This window comes from Histomonas meleagridis (genome assembly GCF_020186115.1).
Source record: "Histomonas meleagridis strain 2922-C6/04-10x chromosome Unknown contig_9, whole genome shotgun sequence".
NCBI classification, from domain to species: Eukaryota; Parabasalia; order Tritrichomonadida; family Dientamoebidae; genus Histomonas; species Histomonas meleagridis.
The window spans coordinates 965,790-977,878 of NW_027150923.1; the positions used below are offsets into that span (position 1 = coordinate 965,790).

Genomic DNA, 12,089 nt, shown 5'->3' on the forward strand with positions numbered 1-12,089 from the left:
ATCGAAATAGTTAGATACTTTAATGAATTAATGTTATTAAAAATGTATATTTTTCCTTTTCAACTAAAAAGCGGAGGATCTCAGGATAATTCTTAAAGATACGTTTATATTTTTTGAAGCATAAAAAAATTATTTTCAAATTTAATTTAATGGGGGAGCAGAGTCTATTGGTTTGGTTAATTTCGAAAGATCTTGATAAAATTTTGATGATAATTGGCAGAGACTCACAGGAGAAAAAAACAAAAAGTAATCGTTTTTGCTTTGGATGGGGCTCTTTATTTATTTATTTATATGATCCTTCGAGGTTATTATGTTTTCTTCTATTCGTTAGCAACTCTTCCTTCCGCAGGAACGAGATTACTATGTTTTCTTCGACTTCTTTTCCTTCTTCGTTTTCTGGGACTTTTCGGTTGGCTTATTTCTTGATGTACCTCTTCTGATTTCTCTTCTTCTTCCACGTCTGTTTGGTTATTCGGGATTTCTCCTTGAAAGCTTTCTTCTTCGATACTGTCTTCAATTTCTGTTGATGTTAATGATTCTTCGCCTTCACTTTCATCGGTCTGGACGCCTCTACCTTCATTCACGTTACGATTCCTTGGTTGTGGGTTGATAGCATTCCAGAAAAATTTTCATAGAATGAATTAATGTACATTCACTGCATCTTTTACATGTTTCTGAAGTAATGATTTCATTATTATTACATAATTTTAAGATATCCGAATAAGTTTCGAATGGTATTGCTCCAAGAGATGAAATAACAATGATATAGTATTTAACTTTAATTTGATAAGTGTCAGTAATATCTTGAATCAAAGTTTCATATTTCTTATTTTTAATGTAACGACTATAATTTAATGAGTTGGAAATCTCTTCGTCTGGTAATGTGTTAATGTTCGAGATTTCACCATAAGGTATAGTTATTTCGATTATATTAAGATTACCTTTTTTGTCATCCAAATACCATATGTCTGGTTTAAGTCTTTTAGATCTATCAGGTAAATGAAAGTCATTAATTTTAACTTCTTGTGATCTATGGAAAATAAATTTAGATTTATTTGATTTTTTCGATAGATGCAATAATAATTTCACCAACATCATTGTGTCTTCGAGTATATTTGGAGTATTGAGGAACACAATGATTTAGAATATGTTTCAGTGATTCAATCTCGTTTTGGTTTCTACAATTTGGGCAAATTTTTGGACGTATTTGGATTCTTTTTACTTAAAATTTCCTTAGTAGGTAAGTTATTACATCTTGCATTGATACAAAAACGTTGAATACTATCTGAAGTTTTTCTTGTATAGGTACCGAAAAAAGAGTTAGAGTATTTAGAGTTTTCAAGAGTAAAAAAGAGTGACCATGAAGTTTAAATTCTTGAAGTTTATTAAGATGACGTTTTTGAAGTAACGTAATTAACGATCTGTTAAAATTATTGATCGAGTTACATTCAATAATTTCATCATTATCAAGATTCTTCATGGAAAGAGAGTTATTATTAAAGTTGATACCTATATTTAATTTACGTGATGCATCGATTGCTCGAATGAATAAATTATTAGTTTTATTCTCTGATTCTTGTGCTATTTGGTTTTCATATTCAGTGATATTGTTAAATCTTTGAGGAACTTCTGAGATAATTATTCTTCTAAAATTAATTTCATCTTCTGCCATTTGTTGTATGAAGTGTTTAACTGTTTCATTTTTCGAGTAAAAATAAAGATAAATAAGTTTTAATTTGTAAATAGAGATATCTTTCTTTAAGAGAAGGAATTCCAAGTCCTCCATCTTTCCAATTACAATAAAAGAAATGTTTAGGTGTACTATTGCTTTTGATATGATTATTAATTAAGTTTCGAATTATTTGATCTAAGTGTTTAAGTTTTTGTAAGACTAATTTGTCCATTTATCATAATAAAATCTAATTGTGGAATTATAAATCGTTTAAGAGCATCTAATTTTTGATTTAATCTTAGTTTTGATTCACCAATTAATTCGATTTTCCTTATAACTTCATTAATAGTTCGATCTGCGAATTTCATACGTTGTCTTTTAGTAACTGAAATTGCTGAACCTAGATATTGAATATTAGCTAAAACATCATTATTTTGGATTGGGACATTATTTATAATCAAAGGTTCTTGTAAAGGAATTCTACGATTACCATCTAAAATGTATGAAAATGATTGGCATTTTTGTGGTGCTAATTGAATTTTAGCATAATTACAATATTTTGTTGTAGTATTAATTAATTCTTCCATTTTTTCTCGTTCATCTGAAATTAACATTACATCATCTGCATATACTTGGATTCCCATGTTAATATTATCATTTAATTCTTGAATATAGATATCTGTTCCTTTTCGTTCTTCATTAATCTTTCTAATTAGAGGTTCGAGACAAAGATTAAATAAAAGGGGTGATAGAGGGCATCCTTGTCTAACTCCTCTTCTTATTCTAATATCATTTGATTTGATTCCATTGATAACAATGTTTGTGGAAATATTTTGATACATAGAATGAATAATTTCGATTATATTATTGTTAAAGCCTAATTGTTTCATATTATTAAAGATAAATTTATGTGGAATTGAACCGAATGCATTAGCAAAGTCTAGAGTTGTAATAATAATATTCCTATTTTTCCTATAAGCATCAGATATTAATTCATTGGCTGTGACTGTATGTTCAGTGCAACCATTACAACCTTTAATGAATCCTTTTTGTTGTGGTGAGAAAATATGTTTTGATTTGTTTACTATTTGAATACTATCTGCTAATAATGTAGTAAAAATTCTGTAAATTGTATCTGAAATACTTATTGGTCTCCAATTCTTTGGTATTGATGGGTCATCTTTTTTTGAATATTAAAATAGTTTTGGATTGTTTCCATTGTTCTGGTATTTTTTGAAATTTAATAATGTTTTTAATAATTAGAGATAATAAAATTGCTGTATTTTTTGGATTACTTTTCCAAACAGAATTAGGAATTCCATCTGGACCACATGCAGATAAATTGTCTTTAATTTTAATTGTATTAATGATATTCTTTTCATCTGTAATATAATCAATAATAAATTTGTTGTCTTCATTAGATAAAAGTTTAGGTAGATACCATGTATCATCTTCTATAATATGTTCTTTATTAGCCCATTCATTATTAAAATGTTTTTCAAGTTGTTCGATTGGTATATTACATGAAGGTGTTGTATTGGCTAAAAGTTTCCATCGGATACATCTTTTAGGATCTTCATCATAAAATTTACGTAGTTTTTCACTTCCTTTTATATCATTTGGGTTTAATTTATCAATATAATTTCTAAGTATTGTTCTAATCCATTTAAATCTTTCTTCACGATGTTCTTCGTCTTCATTAATTAAATTATCTATATCTTCAACTGATCGAATATTAAATATGTTTTTTTAAATCATCTTCACTAAATTTACTTAATGATTTGATTAAACCTTCTTTAATATTAGCAATAGCATTTAATGCGTTTTGGTTATTGTTTAAATCTTCTTGATGTGCATTAATAATATCTATAATTTTATAAATGTAATCAATAATTTTATCGATTTCAATAATTTTATTTTGATATAAGTATAGTTTTTTCTTTTCTTATGATTTGTTTCTCATCGAATTTAATATTTATTTGATTGAGATTGGGGGAATGTATTTGTTAATAGCTTTTTGAATTCTATGTGTTGTTTTAATTAAAAATCCATCCATAATGTTCCATGTACTTTTATCTTTGCCTAATAAGAATTTAGCTTCTTTGATAATAATATTTTTTAAATAATTCATTGATTTTCGGCTGAATAGATTTTCGCTGTGCTTTGTTTAATCTTTTGAAACTAACGTTTTGATTTCGATATTTATTTCTCCATTTGTTACATTTGTCATTATAAAATTGAAGTTGGTTATTGTTTAACATTTTAACTGTGTTTTTTGGCATTATGATTTAGTTGTTTTTCTTCTTCAATTACTGATGAATTAGATTCTTCCCTGTTTTGAGTTTCGATGTTTAATGGATGCAATTCTTCGACTTCTTGAGTTTCTGATTCTTGTTGACTAGTTTCTGTTATGTCTTTAGTCTCTTCTTGATTTATAGTTATATGCTCATTATCTGAAGAAGATTCACTTTGTTGTTTTTCAATAGAGCTATCTTCTGAATCTTTATAATTTTGGCTATTTGCGATTTCAATTTCTTTTAGTAGTGAACCATTGATTATTTGAATTTCTTGGATATTATTTGGTCTAGAACCTCTTATTGTTTGTCTTGAATTGATATGAGTTTGGGAATTATGAAGTCTCATAGCTTGGACTGAACTAACTATTGTTCCACATATTGTACATTTAAAACAATCTCTAGGTCTTAATAATTCATAAATTGTAGGTAATGTAGTATTTTCTTTAACATAACTCATAATTAACCCCCAAAAAGGGCCTGCATCTTTCCGCCATTTGAGGTAGATTTTATGTTGCTTTTTATAGTGATCATATGCAGATCCTGTTTTGGTTGTAACATAATTACAGTTATTTATTAAACAAATATTTATTTGTCCTAATTTGTTATAAGTATTATTTGTATGATCATATTCATACCACTCAGTATCTTTTTCTAATAAATATCCAATGATTTCTGATGATAGACAATTGTGTTTTTGATATTGTTCTTGATGAGTATTGAATAAATGTGAATCAATTTGTTGGTGATGGTTGGTTCCATAATTGCAGTTATGATATTTACAACAATAAATATAAGGTTGTGGGAACCAGTTCCTCAGAATCATAAGCTGAATTAAATTAAGTTCCATTATATCAAAATCTGAATAGTTGTCAAAAACTGATTGGTTGAGCGTATCAATGTATTCTTTAAGTTGTTTGGTATCTGTGATTGTTTTGAGCTTGTTAATAACTTTATTTGAAATATCTTCTTGTTCATTGACTTTATCGACTGTCTGAATGTTAACATTAAATTGAATCGGGTTTTCATCGTCGTCGTCTTCTGGATTTCTAAGAAATTTATCTGTAGATTCTGAAAATTGATCGTTTTGTGGCTGAATCTCGCTGCTATCCGTCTCCTCAAAAGAAAATTCAGAGGAATCATCGGAATCTTCAGAATTTATAAGATCAGGGTCAGAAATTTCCGGTTTTCTAAGAAAAAGTCCTTTGAATAGTCTCACATTTGGAAGGTTTTTTGAGATGGTCAAAAGCGGTTTTATCAGCGGCGTAGATGATGTCTTCTTCCAAAGCTTCGGGGCTAAGTTTTGGAGATATCGAAGCTCCTAAGGGTGTAGAATGTGCGGGAGAAGGAGTAGAGTCAACTGGGGTAGGTAAAGTCAAAAGATCTTCTGAATCATTAGATGATAATCGATCTCGTGGATTTAAAATTCGTATCCCTCCTGGCTGAGGACTTCTGTTTCCTTCCTGCGAGCACGTAGCTGCATTTTCAGGGGAAAAAAACAAAAAATGATCCATTTTGCTTTGGATGGGGCTCGAACCCACGACCTCAGGATTATGAGACCTGCGCTCTGCCGATTGAGCTACCAAAGCAGACATTAATGAAAAAATGATATAGTTAATGAATAATGAATAATATACATCATAATTAACGTTCTAAAAAAGAAAATAATTTTGACCAAAACAGGTAGAAACAAAGAAAAAGACGAAATAACAGATGAGCAAAGAGTTGAAATTGAAGAAACATTTAAACAATTGGATTTTGATAAAGATGGAGTAATTTCTATTGAAGATATTAGAATTGCGTTAAGATCTCTTGGCTTTGAACCAACCAAAAAAGAAATTTTGCATATGATACAAGATTTAGGTGAAGAAGATTTAGAAGCAATAAATTTTCAGACTTTTCTGAAAATGCTTACAAAAAAGAATGAAAACGATCCCGAGGAAGAAATTCAACATGCATTTCATCTTTTTTGTGGAGATAATGCTAATGGGATTTGTTTTGAAGATCTAAAAAGAATAAGTAACGAATTAGGAGAACAATTAACCGACGAAGAACTTAAAGACATTTTAATGGAAGCTGATAAAAACAATGATGGCTTAATTTCTTACGATGAATTTGTGGCTGCAATGCACAAAACATCAATGTTCTAAATATTTCTTTTTTTACTAAATAAAATATTTTCATGTTTTATCTCATATCACAAAAATACTTCTAATGTATCAGTGTTTTGAGTACATATAAATAAAATACATTTTAATAAAAATTATTTGTTTAAATGTGAGAAATGTTTATTTTGACAATATTTTTCATAACAACTAATTTTCTAGTTTATGAAGGATTTCATTGGTTATAATGTATTTCCAAAGGAAGAAACCAAGAATTATAATCAAGATAATTATGTATAAAATCGTATCTTGTTTTTTCATCCTATGTAGTTTACTTTCCAGTTCGTTTCTTTTTGATATGCATTCTTCGAGTGAAAGAATTTTTTCTGATTTTTCTGATTTATTTGTGTCAGCTGCTTCCTTCTGGCTTTTCTTTCCTTCTTTTGGGATTTCCTTATATTTGGCAGAAGACTTTAGCTTTGTATCTGATTTTTTTGGTGGCATTTATGAAATAAAAATCGTTTAAATACCCTCATAAAAGGGGTGCCCGCGTATTTTTAACGGACATTAACGGTTACACATATCTATTTTCATCATGAAATCCCTTATTTGAAAAAATAAACCCATATTTTTTTTTTACTTAATTACCATCAATACTAATAAGCTAATAAAAAGCACCTAACAAAATTTTATTCTCAGGTTAACAATTTTTCCTTGTTAAAATTTTATCTTTAAAATACAAATTAATATTATAGTAGATTAATAAAGTAACTTAAGAATTGTGATGCATTATGTTTATTGAAGTTGGTATTTGACAAGGTTAGCATAAAAACCATTTCTTGCCATTAGTTCTTGATGTGTTCCTTCTTCAATTACTTGTCCATCTTTAAAGAGTAAAATTTTGTCTGCATTCATAACTGTTGCTAATCTATGAGCTACCAAAATCACTGTTCTATCCTTTCTAAACTTTTCAAGAGAATCATGTATTAATCTTTCACTTTCAGTATCAAGTGCAGATGTAGCTTCATCCAACAATAATATTGGCGAATTAGCTAAAATTGCTCTTGATATACAAATTCTTTGTTTTTGTCCACCACTTAAACTCGTTTGGTGAACAATTGATTGATAACCATCTGGTAATTGTGTTATGAAATCATGTGCATTACCAATTTGAGCTGCTTTAATAACCTCGTCCATATTTGCATATTCTTTTGAATATTGGATGTTATCTAAAATTGAAGTTGAAAAAAGTACAGGTGTTTGAGGAACAGCTGAAATATAAGATCGAAGATTAACAGCTGATATTTTAGATATATCTTGATCATCAATCAATATTTGTCCACTTTCAATTTCGTAAAATCGTTGAAGTAATTGAAGTGTTGTCGATTTACCACATCCACTTTCACCAAATGCAACTGTTTGCCCTGGATTAATTACAAAACTAAGATTTTGAACAGCATATTTTTCTGAGTTTTGATATTTGAAATAAACATTTCGAAATTCAATTTTTCCTTTAACATTTTTAAGTTCTCCACCTTCTTTACGATCAACTTCAGGTTTCATCTCAATAAGTTCAATGATTTTTTGAGCTGATACTGCTGATTTGTTCATATCATTAGAAATTGATATTGCTTGTGTTAAACCATCAACAGCCATAATCATTGAAAAGAAAACAATAAAAACATCACCGCTATGGTACCCATAATATGGCTTGTGAATTGCTAAATCTCCACCATAATAACAAATAGCTGCAACCATTAAATTTGAAAGTATGTATATAATTCCATCTTTTGTTCCTTGAGTAAGACTTGTTTTCAAACATACATTATCAACAGTATCTAATTGCTTTTTATAATTTGCTGCTTCGTAAAGCTCATTATCGAATGATTTTATGTTCTAAATGATGTAATTGCTTCTTCTGCTTTATTATTTGCTGCTGATAAACATTCATTATACTTAAACCAAATGTTTTCAATTATTTTATCACCTATAATATAAATTATAAGACATAACAAAATAACTATTCCACCAGGAAGAGCAAGCCTCCAACATTTTATAAAAGCAACAATTATTCCTGCAATGGATTCACCAGTTTTTTGAACAGAATTAAGTAATTTTTGATAATAAGTTTCCTGCATCATTGTAATTTCTTGAGATAATCTTCCAATGAGAACACCTGTAGGAGTTCGATCAAAGAAATCAATTCCTTGTTCAACCAAATTACAATAAATTCTTTCTCTTAAATCTCTCGGAAATGTTGAGTTGCACCAAATTCTAATTGCATATGAAATAACTGATGCTAAAAACATTCCAATAACATAATATATCATATTTAAAACTACAGGAATGAAATCATCAAAAAAATTTTCACTAGAAAAAACATTAACCATATCTCCGAGTAAAATTGTCATAATAACTGGTAATGCTCCAACAATAAAATGAAGAATAATTGTCAATACAACTGCCCATTTGTTTTTAACATAGCTCATAATTTTGAAGTATTCTCCTCCTTTTCTACTGTTCTGATTTCCTTCCAATGGTTTTTCCATATAATAGTGATGTGTAAATTCCAAAAATTTTCACACAATTTCTCACACAATTTTTCATGAAGAAAGTTATAAGCTTATATTTTCAATACTTAATAGAGTTTTTGATTGAAATTTGACGACCAATCAAAAATTTACATTGAAATATTCAATAGTCGTTCCACAGAAATGTTGGGCCTTGTTCAGATCACATCACATTTTAATGGACTTTGAAGATTCTCAACATCAAAGGCCCACAGAAGAGTCAAACATAGATGCAAATCAACAAGGCGGACCAAGTGATTTTGATGTGAAACAACTTTTTGGGACAAGAGTTAGATTATATAAAATGTTATTTAAATATCCCAGCATTACTTGGAATAATTCCTTCACTTGTTGTTGGTGCGATCCCTATTATAACATTTTTATTTGTTGGAAGGATAATTAAAGTTATTAGTGATTTTGAATCATCTCAAATTTATGATTATAATGAAATCAAAAACAATGCGCTTTATTTAACAATCATTGCAATAATTACAGGGATTTGTAAATTTCTTGATGAATTTTTATGGCCGAAAGTTGGTTCAGAATTTACGAATAATTTGAAATCAAATGTATTTGAAAAAATTATGAAGAGTGATATTTCGTTCTTTGATCAAAGTTCTATTGGTGATATGTTAACATTGCTTGGTCAAGAAACCGAATTTGTTCAAGCTACATTTGGACAAACAAAAGGAAAAGAACTTCAATATATAGGGCAATTTTTGTTGGGAATTATTCTTTCATACTTTTATTGTTGGAAAATTGCATTAATTGCAACATGTACATTACCATATTTTATAATTTTAAAAGTCTAATCATTGTTTTTGGTATGTTAATGGGTCAGCATTATAATCTTCTTTATATGTCCACTGGAATATCAAATACTATTGCAGATGAGACATTATCATCAATTCGAACAGTTCGTGGATTTAATCATGAAGAATCAGAATGCAAAAGATTCATGGATGCAACAAAAATGGCTGTTAAAGAAGATCAAAAATCAGGATTTTTCCTGTTTTGTTTGAATACTTTGATTGATTTAAGTGTTTGGGTCGTTGTTATTGGTAATATGTATTATGGTGCTCAATTAGTTGACAAAGGAGAAATTATATCAAGTGATTTAATATCACTTTTCGGTTTCATATTTTTTGGTTTTATGGGAATTATAATGTTTCAAATGCTTTTCCAAGAAGAAGACCGTGCATTAATTTCAGGAATGCTTCTTTTTGCTATTTTAGATCAAGAACCATCTATTCCGTTTGATGGAGGTGATATAATTGAAAACTTTAAAGGACACATTGAATTCAAGGATGTTTCATTTAAATATCCATCTCGTGATGTTTATGTATTAAAAAATGTTTCATTTGAAATTAAACCTGGAGAAATGGGAGCTCTTGTAGGTCATTCAGGATCAGGAAAATCGACTTGTATTCAACTCTTAGAAAGATTTTATGATGCTACAGATGGTAAAATTTTACTTGATGGAAAAGATATTAAAACACTTGATCCACATTGGCTTCATCAAAAAATTAGTCTTGTATCACAAGAGCCAATACTATTTCAATTATCTGTTGAAGATAATATTAAATATGGCAAAAGAGATGCAACAAAAGAAATGGTTATAAAAGCAGCTAAAAAATCAAATGCTTTAAACTTTATTGAAAAATTAGAAGGTAAATTTAATTATTTTGTTGGAGAAAAAGGTGATTCTGTTAGTGGTGGTCAAAGACAAAGAATTGCAATTGCACGCGCGTTGATTAGAGATCCTGTTATTTTATTAACTGATGAAGCAACATCTGCTCTTGATGCAGAAAGCGAAAAAAAGGTTCAATTAGCTCTAAATAAAGTCATGAAAAATCGAACATCTGTTGTTGTCGCTCATCGATTAAGCACAATTCAGAATGCAAATATTATTTATGTATTTGATTCAGGAGAAATCAGAGAAAAAGGTACACATTCTTCTTTGATCAAGAAAAAAGGATATTACTATGAACTAGTTAAAATGCAAATGAAAGAAGAACATCGGAAAATGAACAAATAAATTTATGTGCTCTCTTGGAATCAATAAACAACAGAATTACATAAATAATTTATTTTAATATATGTTCAATTCACACTTTTTGAATGCTCAGAAATCCATGCCTTCCTCATGGCTGATAACATTTTCCACACTTCTTCGTGACTCACCGATGAAAATGTGGGTAAATGTGATTCTTCTTTATCAATATATTTCGTAGCTTCATCTTTTAAATTTGTTTTTTAGTATTTAAATTATCATTAAGATAATTATTAATTTCACTTTTAAGGGATTTGTCTGTGAAATCTATAAAATTAATTCTGTTTTCACATTTTTGCTTAATTCGATGAAATACATCATCTGCTAATTTAGGATTATTTTTAACTTTTGATTTTTGTTGTTCAACTTCTTTTTCAATGAAAGCGTCAATAATTTTTTTCAAAATTTTCCTTTGTGAATGAGTATCTTCTTTTGATGCAGCTAAGGTCAATCGAATGAAATCCTTTAAAGCAGTGATTTCTTGATATTTTGCAATGATTTGAACTCTTAAACTTTCATTATTTTCTTCGATTTTACTGCTTATTAATAGGATGCATTCATTATGAATTGTTTTTGCTTTATTTGAAACAATTTGATAAATTTTATTAAAACTTTGAACATTATCATTGTTATAAATATCTTTTTCTATTTCCTGAATATCATTGTTAATTTTGTCTTGAAGTAAATTAATAATATTTTCAATTGCAATGCTTTTTACTTTATATAATGTACTTCTGATATTATCATAATATTTATTTATAACTTCGGAGAAAATTTCATTTTCAAATTGATTTAAAACAGAACTATAATTAGTGCCTTGTTCTTGTATTTGCTGCCAAAGCTTTGGCTTACACGTTTCTATAATAAGTTTACTTACTTCTCCTATAGTGTATTCATATATTTGTGAAATTGATTTATTCATAATATTAGTTTCAAGATTTCTTATTTCTGATTTTATGATTTCTTTAGCTTTAGATTTTAAATTATTTCGAATGTTTTTCTCTTTAACTATTCGAGCAGAATTTTTTATATTTTCTGATAATTTTTGAAATTGTTTTGTTTTAAAATCATTGATTTGGGGTTTTATATCTGAGTAAATTGAACTACTTAGGTTAACATTATCAACAATTCTGGAACATAATTTTTCTAATTTCTTATATTCATCAAAATTAAGGATTTCAGATATTTTAATTTGTTTGCTTTTACCAAGTTTTTCCATAATCTTAGGTTCACACTTATTGATAACAGTAATAATTTTTCCTTTGTAATATTGAAGTTGCCTAAATTTTATTTTATCTATAATTTCTGTAAATTCCTCACATTTGGCTGTTATCACACTCTCAATTTTTTCTCTAATTTGTTCGTAAGCTTCTGTGGTTTGGAATTCAGTTGAAA

The 12,089-nt window shown here is 28.3% G+C and overlaps 3 protein-coding genes across 3 annotated transcripts; 1 reads left to right on the plus strand and 2 right to left on the minus strand.

Moving 5' to 3' along the window:
* Positions 1-5,156: 5,156 nt before the first annotated feature.
* Positions 5,157-5,480, minus strand: GO595_009495 (uncharacterized protein; the record flags this gene model as incomplete). The annotated part of the gene is made up of 1 exon (XM_067923187.1): positions 5,157-5,480. The coding sequence occupies one exon, from the start codon at positions 5,478-5,480 to the stop codon at positions 5,157-5,159; it is 324 nt and encodes a 107-aa protein (XP_067770497.1).
* Positions 5,481-6,866: 1,386 nt separating this feature from the next.
* GO595_009496 (ABC transporter family protein) lies at positions 6,867-7,829 on the minus strand (the record flags this gene model as incomplete). Its single annotated transcript, XM_067923188.1, has 1 exon — positions 6,867-7,829. One exon carries the CDS (start codon positions 7,827-7,829, stop codon positions 6,867-6,869), a length of 963 nt encoding a protein of 320 aa, XP_067770498.1.
* A 1,638-nt stretch (positions 7,830-9,467) lies between these two features.
* On the plus strand, positions 9,468-10,679 carry GO595_009497 (ABC transporter family protein; the record flags this gene model as incomplete). Its single annotated transcript, XM_067923189.1, has 1 exon — positions 9,468-10,679. One exon carries the CDS (start codon positions 9,468-9,470, stop codon positions 10,677-10,679), a length of 1,212 nt encoding a protein of 403 aa, XP_067770499.1.
* Between the last annotated feature and the right edge of the window lie 1,410 nt (positions 10,680-12,089).